The sequence below is a fragment of the Sceloporus occidentalis genome, unplaced genomic scaffold (assembly GCF_023333645.1).
Source record: "Sceloporus occidentalis isolate IW3139 unplaced genomic scaffold, rSceOcc1.0.p SCAF_3, whole genome shotgun sequence".
Lineage (NCBI taxonomy): Eukaryota > Metazoa > Chordata > Lepidosauria > Squamata > Phrynosomatidae > Sceloporus > Sceloporus occidentalis.
In genome coordinates, this window is record NW_028316983.1 from 8688877 (window position 1) to 8708752 (window position 19876).

Consider the following 19876-nt stretch of genomic DNA (forward strand, 5'->3'; position numbering starts at 1 on the left):
TTCTTGGCAAATTTCTTCAGATATGGTTTGTCCTTGCCTTCCTCTAAGGCTGAGAAAGTGTGACTTGCCTAGGGTCGCCCAGTGGGTTTCCATGCAGGGATGCAAACCCTGTTCCACAGAGTCATAGTCCAGCTACTGGCTGAACCCCATTTCCTCAAATTGTTTCAGCACCATGGATAGCTCCGTTAAAGTCTAAAGTCTAAAACTACATCCCTGACAAGGAAGCTTCCAGCTGCCACTGGTGCTAAGAAATTCTTTGCCCTCCTTGGAGGCTCTCAGTTCCTAGGAGTGGGGAATAAAACCCATTTAACTTTGTGTTGTGGATATGCTGAGAAACACCATGTCAAAATAGCCTTCGTTTCCCTCTCCTCCCTCCCTCTGCCATTTCATTGAAGAAGAACCAATCACATGGCTGGCAGCTGGCACTGAGTCATGATTCTGTGCCAATGGGACAACATTACGCTTTGTTTTTATTAAGACAGTCTGCCAGCAAAGAGACAGTGAGGGGAAGCAGCGCGTGCCATTCCATAAGGCTTGCATTCCAGCTGCTGCCCTTGGCCTGACCATTTCCCCTCACCCCCACCCTGTTTTTCTCTCCTCTTCTTTTTTTCTTCTTCTGTTTCATTTCACAACATCATTTTTCTGCACTTCTCATCACTCAGGGGAATTCTGGCAGCACAGAGGAACTGCTGGCCAATGCTTTGTGTGTGAGACACTGAGATGGACCTAGGTCCCACTAGTTAGTTTCAACTTACCAGATGTTGCAAACCACACACCACTAGTTAGTTTCAACTGGAAAGGATGTATTGATTCAATAGAGTCAACACAATAATCAATAATCAGCGCAGAAATCAATAAATTAACGCATAGACAAATCCTATCAATTCAATAGGTCTGTTGTATTTGGAGACTAATCACAGGATTCACACCTCAGTCTTTCTTCACGGAACACCTGTTTTAGGGTTTCATTTCTTCCCTTCAAGTCTGTGTTTTTCCCCTTCTTACCAGATGTTGCAAACCACACACCACACTTGTATGGTGCAAGGTTTCATGGCAATGTTTGCTAAACTACCAGGTGAACCCAGTTTCTTTCTGATCTGACACATTGGATACATGATCTTTCCTATCCACCTAAAGGTCCAGTTATCTAATAGCTGGGTTCAGATTAGTATCACCAACCATCCTTTCCCTCTAAGTAATTGATCCATTTCCATATACAGCAGGAAAAGGTTTCAGTACCAAGGAGGGCATGAAGCGGAGATGGGCAAAGTGTGTTCCTGGGGCCTTCTGTGGCCCTCAGTCCTTCCAGTCTCCCCAGACCACCCTTTGCCAGACCAAAAAGGGAGGGATGAATTGCCAGGAGTAGCAATTTACCTTTAAAATATAGAATCATAGACTATAGATTGATAGAATTCAAAGGGTCACAAGGGCCTCCTTGTCAGCAACTCATCTGAGCCCTGTAGCCAATGCTGGCATATGGCAGAGTAAACTGGAAAATTCAGAAACATGGTTCTCAGTTGAGATAACAGCAGCTGGATGTCTTCCAGGAACTGAAGAAATACAGGAACCTCCGGGGACTCACAGCAACCGATGCCAGGCTTAAGCTGATAAACGACCAGACAAGCCAAGTCTCCCGAAGTGCTTTATTTACAGTGCTATAATACAGATCACAAACGAATACCAACTCCTAATACAACCCACAAAGCAATCACTGGAAGCTCCTGAGTTTATATAGCCTTCAGACCATGCGGTCTCCCAAACCCAGTGACTTCCTGTGTTACATTCTAAAGTGTCCCCCTGTACAATCCAGCTAGATGTTTCATCATCTAGGCATAGGTGCACACAGGCACCAGAGTGTCCTTGAGGCTATGAGCATCAGCTGTGCTTGATCAGCCTTGTCCTTCCAGTGCTGGATGCTCATGGTCAGACATACACACATCTAAGCAATTCCCAGTGTGCTGACTTTAACCCTTGACACTCCTGCCATACAAGAATAGACAGCTTAAGCACTTCTTAAATATGGCCATCCAATCTCTTTTATATATGGCCATCCAACCTCTGAAGAAGGAGAGTTCACCACCCTCAAAGGCAGTCTATACCACACTTGCCCCTAACATAAAGAAGTTCTTCCTAATGTTTAAGTTGGCATCTTTTGTAATTTGAATCCACTGGTTCATGTTTTGCCCTAAATGGCTAACAACACACAAGCATCATTAAAACATCCAGCTGAATGTGATGCTTTCCATACAGATAGAATTCACAGACATAGCCGTATTAGTCTGGAATATCAGTATGCAATAGGATCTTGTCACAGCTTTGAGACTAAACATGCAACAACAAAAAAGTTGTAGCATAAGCTTTTGTAGACTTGGTCTATTTCCTAGGTCCTTATGCTACAATTTTGTTTTCACATAGTTAATCTCAAAAGTGTGACATGATCCCTTTGCTTACCATTAAAACATGTACCAGGACAAATATATATGCTAAAATGCATTAATATATAGCAAGGCTCAGAAATGTAACAAATGTAGGACCACCTACTTAGTTCAATATCTAGTTCAGTATCTAAAATAGCATCTCTTGGCCCAGTCCTGCCTTATTGGGCAACAGTCACTGAAAGCAACAGAGGTCTGTTCTCCAATTTAATGGGATGCAGCAAACTGACTTCCCATCCCTTTCCTGCCAAAGATCTCTGGTACAAGGAGGAACTGTGACAGGGATCCTTCTTCTGGTTGTAGCACTGGAGATTTCTGGCAGGAGATGGGTGGAGATGTTGGTCTGCAGCATCCCTATCAATAGAAGATGAGAATTCCATTGCACACAGCTGCTGCTGCTCAACAGGGCAAAACTAGGATGTCCACCATCATCAATACACATGAACTGTGAATACAAGCCAGTTACAGATACACAACTCTAGGCTATGTGTCCATAACTGAGGCTAGGAATTCCAGCCACAGTGTCTGAAAAAAAATTACTATATTTTCAACAGGTATTGTAGTGACAACAGTGAATGGGAACCAACTAGATCTCTCTGGGAGCAAGTTTCATGATCAAAATGCTACCACCAAGAAGGCCCTGTCATATGTAATTGTACTATAGGTCACATTCATCAAAAGCACAACAGGAATAGCCTCTTAGCTGATTCTGAGAGCACCATGATAATAATTGACTCCAATATGACTATGGGAAAGATTTTATTTGACACTGCTGTTGTTGTGTGCCCTCAAGTAATTTCTGATGGTGATGCTAAGACCAACCTATCATGGGGCTTTCTGGAGAAGGTCTTTTCATAAGATGGTTGCCATTGCCTTCCCCTGAGGCTGAGAGAATGTAACATGTCCAAGTGGTATGATGACTAGACTAGGACTCTGGCAAACCAGGGTCTGAATCATCTATGGAATCCCACTGGGTGACTTCAGGTAACTCATACACTATAAGTGGTATCAAACTGCATTATTTCTACAGTGTAGGTGCACCTATAATCCAGCACTGAAACCACCACAATATCCTTGTTTAGATTTATTTGGAGGAGGTTTGCCACTGCCATCCTCTAAGGTTGAGAGAGGAAGGCAGTGGCAAACCACCTCCAAATAAATCAAAACAAACACATTGTGGTGGTTTGAGTGCTGGACTACAGGTGCACCTACACTGTAGAAATAATGCAGTTTGATACCACTTTAGATGTTGTAGTTCTAACCCTATAGAATCCGGGGATGTGCAAGATCTTTAGTCTTCTCTGCCAAAGTGTGCTGTTCCCTGACAAAACTACAAATCCCAGGATTCTCTAGGATGGTACCCTGACAGTTAAAGTCATGTCAAATTACATTATTTCTACACTGTAGATGCAGCCTAGGGCTCTGGGAGACCAAGGTTCGAATCTTTGCTTAGCCATGAGAATTCACTAAGTGGGGGGAATCCTTGCACAAGTCACACATGAAGCAATGAGAAGCCTCCTCAGAATAAATTTTGCCAAGAAAGCCCTCTTATAGAGTAGTCATAGGTTGTTGCATAGCAGCAACAATCAGCATATTTGCTTTATTTGACTTCCTGAAGGTCTGTTGAGGATGGATGCAAGAAGACAAAAACTGTGCCCTTGGACCCAGCTGTGCAATGGCACCAGACACAGTTCTATCCAGTCCAATAGCTACCCATTAATAGTGGAAATGCACCTTGTTACCATCCAGCCTCTATTGGGCAGTCAAGGAAAAATCATTGCACAAGCAAGTAGTGGATACCTCCTTTTGCAATGGCCAGGAAAATACTTACAATAATACTTTTGCAACATAAGCCATCAAACGAATTCTAGCTCCAGACTCTTTTTTGGGGGGGAGGGGGGGGCAAGGGTATTTGCTGAAGAACAGACAATACAGATGAAATGAACTTTCACAGATATGTCAGATTTTCTTTTCAGATATTGAGCTTTAACCTTGAAATTCAGATTTGCTTTCTGAATGCAAAATTCTCTGTGAAAATTAAACATTCTGCTCCTCCTTTTAAAAACAAAAACAAGAAGCAGATTCATTGGCATTGACTGATATTTTAGTTTATTTTTCAGGCAAGGAATGTAAAATTTCTTCAGCTGTCAGCTGTCAAATGTAGAACAGCATTACATGCCTGGTATCGTATACTGTCAAATATCAAATATTGAAATCAAATATGGAAGCCAAACATGTGGTGTTGAAATTAAATCTCAGGTGTCAAAGGCACATATCAAATATTTGGGCAATATTCTGCAAACATCACCATATTTAGAGAGTAACTTCATTTCAGCTTTGGTTGTCGGCATTTCTTTGGTACAAGATGTTCCTTGGGGAAGAGTAAATAATCATCCCTTTATTTCCATGATGGATCTGCATTTTGAGTCTATGTCAGATTATAGTGAAGCCATTTCCAAGTGAAATTTTTGCATTCTCTTTAAAATGTTTCACGGCATTCTGCCAGCACAAGGTTTTTCTCTCCGCTCATCTGTATTTCACTTCATTATGTGATTAGATTTAATTAATAAATGCACTCACAGCACACCAAAGTTATAAATAGAGGCTGGCATCCTCTTAGTCAGTTATGATGGCATAGGTTAGACTTACAACTTCATAATTGTTTCCTATTCACATTTATTATTGTGGAACACTTGCCTTGATCATAAATGCTTCTGAAATTCACTTTAAAGGCCAGTCAACCATCCCAGGATATGGGGTTCTGTAGTGCTGGCAAGTGGGGTATTGCTGAATGAGGTGACCAGCTCCCTCCTCCCAGTAAGTGACCATGTGAGGAACAGAAGGAGAAACTCCTACAGGGTCTTTTCCCAACTCTGTGTCACATTGTCACCTGCTGGCAGGAAGAAGCTGGTCAAGTCATCCTACAGGAAAAGTGATTCCACCTCAACATCAAGAAGAACTTCTTGATAGTAAGAACTGTTCAGCAGTGGAACATGCTGCCTTGGAGAGTTGTGGAGTCTCCTTCTTTGGAGGTTTTAAAACAGAGGATGAATGGCCATCTGTCATGGGTGACTTGACTGTAGATTCCTGCATGGCAGAATGGAGTTGGACTGGATGGCCTATAGGGTCTCCATGATCCTTAGCACCCAATTTACCAGCACCACAGAACTCCATTGCCTGGAACGACTGATTGGTTTTTAAGGTGGGTTTCAGGGATCAGATCGGGAGATAAAACATAGCTACAGTATTGTAGCAACACCTCTGATGCAGGATCTCAGCTATTATTTATTCATATGATGCTGTTCTTGACTGAGTTTTGTGTCTGACATCCAGACGTTAGAGGGTATTTGAATAGATTCACCTATCTGAACAACGTTGTTCATATTCTTCACCGTCAACTTGTCAAAGCAGTAGTGGGGACTTTTATTTAAAATTGAGGACCAAATTCCTTTTTGCAAAGTGTCTCAGCAGTGGAAGCATCTAAAGACAAGGTACAGGAACAAGACAGAGTGGGCAGGGCCAAAGCAAATCAGGCAGAGCTCATACATAATTCTTGCCAGTTTGGACATTTCCCCACTAAATCATACAAAGCACAGCTGAATTTTATATTTGTCTCCCTAGCAACAGGTTTCAGGCAAGCAAAACACAGTTCAGTTCTATGCAATGGCTTTCATGTCTGCAAAGTACAGTTTGGTTCTCTGTTCCAGTTTCATTCCTGCAAAGCACAGCTGAGTTCTGTACAGGATGTTTGAAGTATAAACACCTTTAAATACTCTTGCTATCTAAGACATGACAGCAGTAGAAGATTCCATAGGGTTTGGGGAATCCCTGAAGACCTTAGATTTTTCCATTACTGGGGCGGGGGGGGGGGGAGATCAACTATAATATCTAATCTCTTCTTATTCCCCATCTTCAGCTGTAGATTGGAATGATGATGTATGAGATCAGTGGTGGGTTTAAGGGTCAGGGTCATTAATTTATTGACCAACATAAGGATCTGATAAAGAAATTGACACCAAATGTACAGCTGGATGCACAACCAAACGCATATGCAATGCACAACGTACTTTCAAATGTCACAAACATGTGTGGAATAGACTGCCTCAGAGAAAGTGGTGTATTCTCCATCTTTTGAGGTGTTTAAACAGAGGCTGGATGGACATCTTTCAGGAGTGCTTTAGTTGTGTCTTCCTGCATGACAGGAGGTTGGATTAGATGGCCTTTTTGATCCCTTCCATCTCTAAGATTCTATGGTGGTAGGATTCACATTCACTGAAACCACTCATGGAATTCTACGTCCATAATCCCACATAGGGCTAAAATACCAAACCACTTAATTGAGGAACTTATAAAGTATATGCATAAGACACCAACAGGATTCCAACCTATATCAAATAAACCTTATTAGTCTTATTAGCCTTCATTGTTTTTGCTGTAGGAGATTTACGCAGCTACCCACATCCACTCATTCCCAGTTAATTCCAAGTGTACATCTTTCTCTCCTTGATGAATCCCAAGATTCTAGGAAAAAAGCAGAAAAGATAATGGAAACATATGGAATCTTCCACCAGGCTAAGAACATGCTTCAGAACTCCTTGGCAGATTCAAGGGTTTTCTAGCAGCAACTCTCTTTTATCAGACAAATAAAGACTTTTCTGTTTCGATAGGCATTTGATGAGTGACTATATAAGGCCTATCTCACCTAAGCAATGTGCTGGGTCCTGCCTTTCATTGTTGTACTGGTGTCTGTGTGGGTTTGTCTAATTACATATGTTTTAATCTGGTTTTAATTATTTTATTGTTTAATTTTGTTTTAACATATGTATCTTGTTAATTTTTAATAATGACCTTTAAAAAAAAAAGACTTATAAATCACTTTGAGTCCCAAATTGGAAAAAGGCAGGATAGAAATAAAGTTTAATAATAATAATAACAACAACAACCCATGGCCTCCTTTAGCACAGTGGCTCACAACCTTTGGCCCACCAGTTTTGGACTCCAACTCCTAGAATCCAAAGCATCAAAAGTTCAAGACTGCCACCTTAGTCATCCTGTTGATTTGTAATATGTTCCCAGATGTGGAATGCATAAAAACTACTGGCCTAGAATATACAAACATTGAGGATTTTTTCCCATTTTGGAACACTGATTTGGAGACAAACAGAGCTCCATAATGAGACTGTTCCCCCAAGTGGTTTACCAGGTAGAGGTGTTGCCACACAGCAGGGTGTCAAGTGGCAAACAAGTCCACTGCCAGCTCCTATGAAACTGTGCCAACACAGTGGTCTTCATGTTTATTAGCTGTGCATTGAAGCTATTTCTCAGATGGTTCACAGCTTAGATCTTTCCCGTCTCTTTTGTGCATGGTTTCCAGGGTCCCATTAGCTTTGATTGCAAATGGTTTTCATTAACTAAAATGTTAATTCCATTGTTGTTTGATTCCAGATGAGTTTAGAGAATGACGATAAGCGAGCACGCACGCGATCAAAGGCAATCAGAGGTGAGCACTTTGTTATTTTATCCCCATGTGGAATTATGTACTCGGAGAACTCATCCCAAGCAATGTTAGGGCCAAAACACACTGCAAAAATAATCCAGTTTGAGACCATTTTAACTGCCTTTTCTCAATGTTAGGTAATTCTGGGAAATGTCATTTTGTGAGACATTTAACCTTCTTTGTCAGAGAGCTCTAGTGCCATGATAAACTAAAATTCCCAGGATTCCCTAGCACTGAGCCAGGGAAGTTAAAACAGTCGCAAACTAGATTATTTCTGCAGTGTGTTTTGGACCTTAGTCATCTAAATGGATTTGTCTTGGAAGCCAAGGGTCTTAAATTTTCATACCTGTCCCTGTGAGCCTATGTATTTGTTTGTGTTTAAATGGTGCACACCAGAGGTGGGTACTGTGGATGGCTAGAGACAACCCCCACAGCTCCAGCACCCAAAGTTATTTTGTCCCCAAAAGCTCTAAATGGGGGCATAAGGGACATTCTTGATATTTTTCTGAGACTTCATAGACATTTTAGGGCTAGAAGAGGCTTTTTTAACAAGAAGAAGTGAATGGAAATCACTCCCTGTTCACTTCCTCTTTCTAAAATGCTTTTCCCATTGATAATTGCTCTCTCTCTCTCTCTCTCTCTCTATATATATATATATATATATATATATATGGATGGATGGAAAAGTTTGCAATTTGTTTTGCCTCCTGAGTGTCCAGGCCCACCAAATGTGGTGAAAATACCTTCCACATGCCCTAGAGGGGCATGTGGAGGTGTTACAAATAAAAAAAGATTTCAGAATGAGATCTAAGAAAATGGTTTTTGCAACCAAAAATTGACACACACACCCCACCAGGGTCACAAATATGTTCCTGGGGCCACACTTAACTCACCCATGATGTATACATGCACATCCTCACCAACCTTTTCTAGGAGATCTTTTTGTCTCAGGACTCACTTGGTCTGGTCCCCACTGTTCATTTCCAATCCATCATCTGATTCTTCCCTCTTCCACTCCCATCCCATCTCCTTCTTGAAAAGGCAGCATTGCATACACCGCTTCATAGAAATCTTGATAGCTTCAGATCACTTTTATCGCATGTGCTCGGCCTGAGGCTTTGAAGTCAAACATCTGAGGGAGCCAGACAGAGGCTGTACATGTTGCCGAAGCAAACAAGGCTGTCTCGGGGAAAGGGGTTTGAAGACAAATGACTTGTTAATTCAAAGCTTGATTGCTATTTATTTTCTGACTTTGAAAGCAAAATGCCTCCGTGCTTTTCACCTAGCAGAAGGAAGGCAGGCGGACATATAAGACCAGGATGCCAGGTCCTTGCCTTGAACATTTTCTTAAAAATGACTCTCAACATCTGAAATCTAAATGACAGTGTTTAAATTTGCCTTCTTTTCTTCTGATTGAATGGCTTGTGATACAAATAAATGGTAGGGTGGGGAAATTTTGGTTTGAGGTATGTGTGTATGTAATAACTGAATAAAGCAAGTAAACACTGCTGTTTACAGGCAGTGCCTGAATTCCAGAAGGATGCCATAAAATTGAATTAAGTTTGATGAAATGATTGAAAACAGGTATTTGGATAAGTATCAGATATTTCAATTCAGTTCCGACTAATTCACACACATACAGAAGACAAAAGCACATATTCAGTTATTGATTACCCAGAAAGTGTTTTTAAAAATCCATTTTTGCTATCAACATATGATGTTCTTTATTTGTTTAGGACTTCTCACAACCAAACTCCGACCCGTTCCGCATGGGCATAAAGTACGCGCTCCGCGTGTACTAGGGTTAGAAGGGGGCATCACTTCCTGACACCCCTAATCCTAATACGGACCGAGTCCATACAAAATGGCGGCGCCCATTCCACACGGGCGCCGCCATCTTGATGTAGCGGAGGCATTGCGTCCGCACGTCGTGTGGCACATATGATGCCGCGAGTGTGCCATTGGCGCCTCGCGACATCATAAGCGCGCCGCAAAGAGAAGCACCATTTTGGCGCTTCTTATTTGCAGTGCGGAGGGCCCGCGCGGTTTGGACGCTGGAGCTCCTCCACACTGCAAATGGCGGCGGTGGCAGACCACCCAGTTTGGGCAGTCTGTAACACGCCTCCATGTTCTTAATTATTGGAGTTCGAATTTCATTCCAGTAGAAGCTGCCATGTTCTTGTTGTTGCGTGCCTTCAAGTCAGTTACAGCTTATGGTGACCCAAAGTTGAAACTTTCATGGGGTTTGCTTGACAAGTTTCATCAGAAGGGGTTTGCTATTGCCTTCCCCTGAGGCTGAGAGTGTGTGACTTGCCCAAGGTCACCCAGTCAGTTCATGTGGCTGAACCAAGATTTGGATCTTGGTCTCCAGAGTCATAGTCCAATCCTCAAACCATGCTGCCATCCTGTTAGTTAGTTATGATGTCACAAGTTAGTTTTATGACTGTATAACTGTTTCTTATTCATATTTATAATTGTGGTACTATCGACACAATCATATATGCCCTGAAACCCACTTTGAAAACGGTTTAGCCATCCCACGTGATAGAGTTCTGTGTTGCTGGTGAGCTGGGTGCTTCAGGATAACATGACCAGCCCCGTCCTGCCAGCAAGTGACAGTGCAAGGAATCAAAGACCTTTATGTGGTCTTGACCCAACTCTTCATCATTGCTCACTGATGGCAGAGGGCTGGTGGATCCCACTTGGCCAGTGCTGCAGAACTCTATCACTTGGGAGGGCTGACTGGCTTTTAAGGAGATCTTCACCAAGAGATTAGGCATAGCTATGCTATTTTAGGGCCCATACAGACATGCCAAAATAAAGCTGCTTCGGGTCACTTTGGAGGTATGCTGTTTAAATGATGCATGCATCCTAAGAGGCCAGAAGCTGCACCAAAACCATGCTCCAGGAGTGGAGCATGGCTTTGGCACGGCTTCTGGCCTCTTAGGACGCATGCATCATTTAAACAGCATACCTCCAAAGTGACCCGAAGCAGCTTTATTTTGGCATGTCTGTACTGCCCCATAGCTACTTTTCTGATGCAAAATCATGGCCAGTATTTTTTTTTAATTCACAGCACAGCAAGTGTGAATCAAATATGGCCTTCCAGATATTTGGACTTCACCTCCTAGAAACTGCAGCCAACACAGCCAATGCAAAGTGCCATGGGCATGGTAGTCCAAACTATCTGGAAAGACACTGATTCCACATGTCTAGTTCATACAAAGACATTGTTACAACTGTGAGTCTGCTGTTAATTTATTCACATTAATATAGAAATGCTTGGATCCTATTTTGTGAGACGGCTGAGGTTTTTAGCTAAAGTCTTAGAAATAGTTAAGAGGAGGAAACCGGTGCATTAATTCATCCCCACATGTGCATACAAGAGGAATAGAAGGTGTGATAGTCAGAGCCCTATGATGAAGCCAATGATGAGGCATGTACACTACATTATTCTGACACAAAGAAGAATCATTCTCTGAGATCAAGCAGCCTGGCTCTGCAATTGTGGGAAAAGAGTCAGCCACTGAATTTTACAAGAATGTCCATAGTAGTGGCATGCTGGGTATGCAAACTCACTTACCCACACTGCTGTATTAGGGTGGATGAATACGAGTAGAATCATAGAATTATAGTGCTGGCCATACAGAAATATACAGCTAAAGCACTCTTGAGGGATGGCCATACAAACTCTATTTAAAGAATTCCAAGTGAGGAGAGTTCACCACCTCCAAGACATCCTATTCCACTCTTGAACAGCTGTTCCTGATATTTTGATGGTATTTCTTTTCTTGTAATTTGAAACCATTGGTTCATGCTCTAAACAAGTTTGCCCCATCTTCCACATGACAATGTGTTGCCCATTAAACTCAGTAAAGCAAGGGAATAAATAGCCTTCTTTGCTACATCTTTGATACGACATTTCCTCCTTTCACCCACCAGTAAAGTAGAACTGGCTGAGTATTCTGACAGTACAGTGGGGCTTGTTCCTGAGCAGAGTTGGGAAAGTTATTTCAAAGAATAAATATGCAATATGTAGAAGCCATCTAGGTTGTGGATGCAACAGCATCATCTTTCCTCTGTTGAATTATGGATGACAGACAGCATGTCATTATAGTCGTCTTTTTTAAAAAAAATGGAAATAACGTGTGGAAAATGGGGCTTTGAAGCCGCACACAAATTAGGTACTTTGCTGAAGTCAGTTGGTCTGTTTCTGACCATACAATCAAGGATTCTTTGAGTTGGAATGGATCACAAGGGCCACCCAGTTCAATGCCTGCCCTTGGTCAGAATGTAGATGGGAGGCTTCCTGGGAGCCTCATGAATGTCAACTTGGGTTCTATCATGGAAGAAACATAGAATAATAGAATCATAGAATCGTAGAGTTGGAAGAGACCATAAGGGCCATCCAGTCCTATCCCCTGCCATGCAGGAACTCTCAATTAAAGCATCCCTGATTGATGGCCATCCAACCTCTGTTTAAAGACCTCTAAGGAAGGAGACATATTATATAAATGTACAAAAAGCAATATCAGGCAGAAGGGCACATCATGATCCACTGGTAATCTTTGGTCCTTAGACAATTTCTGCTTTGTACCATATTCTCAGTCTAGTACTTTTCATATGTGAAAACCTACAAGTCCTATTCCACTTCATCCCTAGTCACTGTGGCCAATCAGGCTATCTGAGGATGATGAAAACTAGTGTGAAAGATACCTAGCTGAGAAATATTGATGCCATAGTTTTTGGTTATAGGATTCTTGGAAAGGAAGTTGAAATGGGGGTCATTCACACATTGTTGGTTTTAGCACAATTATGCAAATAATCTCACTCATGCATTCTAGGTTTGTTCTTCACAATATTGAACCACAACTATGTGCATCTATGAAAGTTTGGTTGTCACACGTGTCAGCACTCGAATAAAGATGGAGTTCAAGATGCAGATGCAGAAACTTAATTGGATTCATTTAAAATACATGTGAACACAAATTCAACCCAGATTCCACCTGGATTATTTCCCTCATCTGAATAACCCCTAAAATGACTTTTTGTTTGATACAGGAAAATGTGTTCTGTATTTACACAGTTCTAAGCAAGAGCAAATATTCAGGGTCACTGAACACAGGTTAGTTATGAATTAACCAGAAGGAAATCCAAAATGTCCATTCTTGCCTTATAAATTGAAAACACATTAATGGACAGATGGAATTCTTCCAGAGAAAGAAGTAGACCCTTCAAGACAGTGAAATTATACACACTTGTACTTTCTGTGCTGGAATTCTATTTAATAATTCTTTCCCCCTATTTCCCCCCTCAAAACCTGCTTTATGTGGGAAATAAATAAACCAAGAATCTTGTCACACAAAGAAATAAGCCGGTTTACCTCTTCCATATTCAGTTGAGGATCCAGGATGCCCCCAGATGTTATCAAACCTAAATGGCCACCAATCTAGCCACGATGCCGCCGTCTGGATGTATCCCAAGTCAAAGCCTCACTCAGCGAGCACTTTTTTGAAGTCGGAGTTTCCGGCTTCAAAAAATGGCCAGCTGAGTGAAGCTTCGACCCGGGAGGCATCCAGGCGGTGGCATTGTGGCTAGATTGGTGGCAATTTTGGTCTGTTAAAATCCAGGGGCATCCCAGATCCTGAATTGAATGCCCAAGTGGTAAGCGTCTTATTCTTTCGGCTGATAAGCTCCTAAAGAAAGCCAGTGTGGTTTGAGTGTTGGTCTAGGACTTCAGGAGACCAATGTTCGAATCTCTATTCAGCCATGAAAACCCATGGGTGACCTGAAGCAAGTCACATGCTCTAAGCTTCAGAGGAAGGCAATGGCAAACACCCCACCCAGCCACCCCTCAACAAACCTTGCTGACAAAACCCTCTGAAAGTTTTGCCTTAGGGTTGTCATAAGTCAGAAATGACTAGAAGGCACACAACAACTACAGTAATAACAAATGACACATATAATCTGGAGGAGTCTTCTAATCAAAGCAATGGGAGAGTTAAGTGTGTGTTTGAATAACTCCTGTTGCACTTAATGAGACCTGGAGGTGTTTATCATTGTCTGGATTGTGCCCAGAGATTTAAGTTTCTTTAGCTCAATTAAATATGCTTGGTGATTTAAAAAAAAACCTGCTTGAAGCTCAGATCCCATGAAGCTTCCCCAATCAATCTGAACACTTAGAAAAGCAGAATCTCTCAGCATACTTTGAAATCTTATAACGCATAATACATTGGCTTGTCATAGGCAATCTGTGTTTCCTAGTCTACTACTTATCTTTTAATCTTGAAATACTCTGCCAGCAAAATCCTCTGCAAGTATAAAATAGCTCATGCTAACAGTGTTCCTTGAAAGCAAGGCTAGTTACTATAACTATATGTAACTATATTGTGTGTTACACAAAGCTACAGCCATATTCAGGATCCTTAGGCCAAACTCTCCCTTCTAAGCTGAGCTTGGTCTGTTACTTTTTAAAATAAACTAATTTATTTTATGTATTTATATGTTCTGTATTTTTAACTGTGTTAGCCACCCCGATTGTTCTCAGAGGGGCGGGATACAAATAAATTTTATTATTATTATTATTATTATTATTAATTATTTTTTCATTATAATGGCCATCCAGCAGGCTATTATCTGTTGTTACTGCCATCCGTAAGGATGACTAATTATTATTGTTCCTATTGTGTCATTGGGGAATATAGGAAGCTGCTCTCTGATTCCCCCAAGTGTCCAAATCAGACATCACACCTTGAAAACAGAAAAACCCAGACAGCATTACAATAGACATTGCAAAACTATCCCTCCCATATGAAAAAGGCTCCCATGTGATTATTCCTCCTCCCCTCCTATTTGTCTGCTCAAATCAGCATACCCCCCTGCAGTAATGAGTAACAAGTTGAATCCATTCATATTACACATTGAAGTCTTATAGCAGAGAATTACAAGCAAGAATTACAAACAAAAAGGTAACTACATTCTAGCTCATTAGTGCAAAAATGCAACTAGTTAGCAACATGACACACAAAAATAGGAGTTAGTTCCTAGTTCCTGCATGCAATGTGTGATTTATAACATGTAAGCAAAGGGGTTTTGTAGCACCTTTGAGACTAAGTGAGTGAAAGAAGTTGATAACATAAGGTTTCATAGACTTGACATAACATAAGCTTGGACTGGCCAATCCTGACCTGGACCTATAGACCTGGTCATTCATACAGGATGACATGAGACAAGGGGAATATGCCTGTGCATACAGACTCTAAGTCCACTTCATAATACATTAAGTGAAGTGCCTAGGACAGACCTTTGTAGCTATGAATGTCCAGACTGTATGTATGAATAGCAGTTGAAATGTAAAAACTTATGGGTAAGGTGATGAGATTTCAAGTTCAATTTTAATGATGGTTGATGGTCATAGGGAGACAAAAGCAGGAGGAAAGATATTGCCTAAAGCCAAGGTGAGTACATAACCATATGAATGGTGGAGGGAGTTATTGGAAAGTAACATGATGATGGCTGGGAACCTTAAAGCAGATGAGATAAAGAGCACTTTATCATTGTCTCTGTTCAACCCACTGTCAATGGACTGGAGTTTATGGATATATTCCAATTCTGCTGTTTTCTTTCCGATCTTGGAAAGAGAAGATTGGAAGATTTAAAAAACTTAGGACAATATCACACTACCCTGTTATATATTATTCCACTTTAACTGCTGTGGCTGCCTCTTGTGGAATTCTGGGGTTTGTAGTTTAGGGAGGCCAAAGAGCTCTCCAGTTGAGAATTGTAAATGCCCTTCCCTAAACTACACATCCCAACACTCAACAGGAGGTAACCATAGCAGTTAAAGTAGAATAATAGCACTATAACTTTATAGTGTGGTACTGACCTTAAACCTAAGCTTTTCAGAAACTATTCAAGGTGCTGAATCTGTTTTGGCAATAGGTTTCAGCATCTTGGATACCTACTTAACAGTTGGGACTAAATCCCAAAATGGATCCACACACACACCTTGACATAGTTAACCAGGGTGATGCAGTAGTTTGAGTGTTGAGCTAATACTCTGGATGACTAAAGTATGAATCTCTGCTCAACCCATGGGCAAGTCATGCTCTCTGTGCCTCATAGCAAAACAACAGCAAACCTTCTCTGGACAAATCTTGTCAGTAAAACCCTAGGATAGAGTTGTCATCAATAAGACTTGTCTCAAAGACACTGAACAACTGATATGGCAGCCACTAACTACCACTAGGTGAACAATACTTGGTATTAGTTTTGCCCAGACCCAGGGATTTTCAAGACTATTCCTTCTCTCAGTCCTACCACCATTACAAAGAGAGTCAGTAAGGGCACAAGAGAGGGCCTTCTCGGTGGCTGCTCTTAGGCTTTGGAACTTCTTTCCTAGGGAGGCCAGAATGGCCCCCTTCCTTGCTGTCTCTCCATTACCAAGCTAAGACCTTTCTGTTCTGACAGTCTTTTAAAATAGAAAGGTTTTAAAGAAGATGCTGAAGTGTCATATTGTTTTAAACTGAATTGGTTTTAATGATCATTTTCTTTGTTTTAAAAAAACAAATGTTTCAATTCTTTCAGTCTTCTCTATAGTTTAATTCCATTTTAATGTTGGCTTTTTGCATATTTTACCTGTATTGTTCTTTTTTAAAACTGTAAGCTACCTTGAGTGCTTATTTAGGGGGAAAGGTGGGAAATAATAATAATAATAATAATAATAATAATAATAATACAGTTGGCTGTCTGTATCCATGGATTCTTTATCCATGGATTGAAGCATCCATGATTTGAATATATATTCAAAGTTTTCATATATGTTCCAAGAAGGAAATATTGATTTTGTCAGTGAGCTGTTTTCACTGACAGCTTCTTGGCAGGTGAAATACCTGGATCCATTAAAATTAGGACTTCTGGTTTTCAAAATCACTAAAACTGAGAGTTCTGGTTTTACTCACTGCCTTTTCTTGTTTCTCTTTTGCTTGTTTCTCCTTCGCCATCATGCACCTCAGTACCAACAGAACTCATCGGTCAAGAAGTGAGGTAAGGGGGGAAATCCACCTTTTCCAGTCCCAGAGCTGATCACACATCCATGTATTTCACTTGATGTTTCACCACTTGATGACTCAATGAAGCATGTGAACTGTGCCGATTGAGAATTATTGCATCCCAGGTGGTGTTCACTGATACAGAAACACTATGATCTTTGATCTGGGATGGGTTTTTCACATGTGTCAGCCACTGTCATTTGATGGCACTTGAATGTGCCAGAGCAAACACAACCTTAATTTGCTCAGAGAAAATAGCAAGTATCCATTGTAATGCCATTAAAAAAAAAAAATGGAGATCAACTCATCTGGAGACTAAGGAGATTATGAGTGGGGCCCCATTGGCTGTGTTTCCAGCTCCTATAAAAAATATTTGAGTACCAAACAATATGATTAGATCAGAAAGAAAAGACAAGCATCCTAGCAGCAACTTTAAGACTGGTTTATTTTAAAGTGAGTTTTCATGGAGCTTTAGCTCATTCGAAAATAAATCAGTTAGTCTTAAAAGTGCTGCTAGATTCCTTTTCTTCCCTTTCCTTTTTATGCTGCAACAGACTAACACATCTGTCTCTTTGGGGTGGGAGGAGTAGAAATTGCCGCTTTGAACCCAAATAATGTCAAGGGTGCCCACTGACAAATGAAAAGTAGAGTGTAACTGATGTTAAATACTTTTCAAACCTGTTGATTTCAACTGATGTATGCACATGCTTAACTCTTTCCTGCTGAAACCAATGAGGCTTCAAGATGCTTTCTACTTTAAAGCCCTAAGTTTGCATCATGATCAAATGCAATCAGAAAACCAAGAAGGCCCATTCTAGACTTAATATACTTGGCAGACAGGCTAGCAGAAATGTTTTGAACCAGCCTCTACATCTTGTGTTGATTATAGATTATACAAAATTAACCTGCTGGAATATATGGAGTTCCCTCCATCATTGGTGTTGTGTCAGTCATATACCACATCTTGATGGTGAGGCCATGGAGTTGTTCTGGTGAACAGGAGGCCAACTTGTGGCAAGATTGCTAGAGCTTCCAGATATGAAGTGTGATCCAGCATGTGAGATTAGGAACTGTGCACAATGAAAATAAAGTCCCATGATCAAGCCTTGACATCTCTAGGAAAATGGACCATGTACCAGGTTACGCCTAAGAAGACTGGGTGCTGTAGGCTATATTTCAAAGAAAGGAACTGGCAAAACCACCTCTGAGTATTTCTTGCCTAAGAAAACCTGCTGAGATTCATGGGGTCACCATAAATCAACAGGCAACTGGAAGGCACATACACATTTAACAGGTTATGAGGGGAAACTTTCCCTAAATATGGGTACATGTGGCGATTAATTGTCTGAGGAGCTATGCTTTGGCTTCATACAGGTTCGTTGAATTCAGTGGGAAGAATGGGGCAGAGATATACCTGGTAGAGTGCTCAGCTCCACCAAACACATGTAGGATTGTGGCCATTGCCACCCACAACATCAAAGATTAATTCACTTGTTCATCTTCCTGTGTGATGAGGATGGTTGTTGTTGTTATTAGTAGTACTAGTAGTAGTACTACTAGTAGTATTTCTTAGCCACCTGTGCCCATGGATCAAGGTGAGAAACAACAACAATTAACAGATGAACAACCTCAGTTTAAAAACACATCAGTCAAAACACACATCAGTTTAAAGGACAAGTAAGATGTGCACATATTAAAACAATCCACATTTAAAATTCATCATTTAAATTTATCAGTTTAAAAATATATATCATCTTCTGTCAGCAAGACCCTTCCGCATTCTGCAAAAGGTGATCAAGCCAGTCCCCATGAAAGAATAAGTGGACACTAATCTTTTGTCAGAAATGGCAGTTTTAAAAACCAGTGGGAAAACATTTCATCCACCCAGGTCACTCTGCCCCTGACCTGGAAGTAGCCATTGTGGAATAGAGAGATCTCAAAGGGATGTTAGAGACAGAGATTGCTGAGTTAGAATTAATTAAGGAAGTTCAAGCCTATCACCAGACCTCTGAAATCAGATAACAGCTTCTTATCACACTCCATGTACTAATTGGCTCACCTACAGCCAGGATATTTGCGTTATCAGTGACAATTTTAAGAATAACTTGTGTTGATAGGGTCGTTGTCACTGTCCAGTCTGATCTCACAATCTCCAGTCCCAACACCAGCTACATCTACTTTCTCTATGTGTTTCTGTGTATGCATGCACACACCAACACACACACACACCTGTAATTCAGGGTTACTCTTCATGCAACTGATGAAATGGCCATAAACGTTCAGGCTATTGTGAAAATATCAGTCTTCAAACTGTCACAATATGTTTTTTGCAGCCACATGGCTTCGCCTTTGAAAACTGCCAGCCATTGTAAACCAGAGGTGGGACATGAGTGGCCTGCAGGGCACATGCAACACTTCAGGTGCCCTAGACACCCCTCTCTCTTGAAAAAAAAAAAGGCCCAAATTTCAAAAATCTCCAGGGGTTACATATGCCAAAATTGAATCAAAGAAGCATAGTATCATAGAGTTGGAAGAGAATTCAAGGGTCATCCAGTCCACAATCAAACCCCCAACAGATGGCCATGTAGCCTCTGTTTAAAAAGCTCCAAAGAAGGAGATCCTACACACAGCCTACATATTATAAATTAACGTTCACATAATTACATAGTGGTGGCTCTGTATTTTGTGGAATACCAGCATTGTGCAGTCAATTGTGCATCTGCCAATGTGCCTACTTATTGTCCCATTGTGCAACTAAAACAGACCCATTGAATCACATGTTAAATGGTGAGAAAAGATGTGTATGAATCCAATTTCTTGGACAGGTGTACTGTTTTCAGGACTAACAATAGGAATTAGGTCTTTGTGCAACAATTATACTTAAATAACTCCAC

The 19876-nt window shown here is 41.0% G+C and overlaps 1 protein-coding gene across 8 annotated transcripts in view; it reads left to right on the forward strand.

Moving 5' to 3' along the window:
• The window catches only part of MYT1 (myelin transcription factor 1), a 177416-nt gene that overhangs the window by 71980 nt on the left and 85560 nt on the right, over positions 1-19876 (forward strand). For all 8 annotated transcript variants that reach the window (XM_089513592.1, XM_089513591.1, XM_089513595.1 and 5 more), the window contains exons 3-4: positions 7881-7935; positions 16947-16977. In XM_089513592.1, the coding sequence (XP_089369718.1) occupies positions 7881-7935; positions 16947-16977 (86 nt within the window). The remainder of the gene's footprint in view (positions 1-7880; positions 7936-16946; positions 16978-19876) is intronic.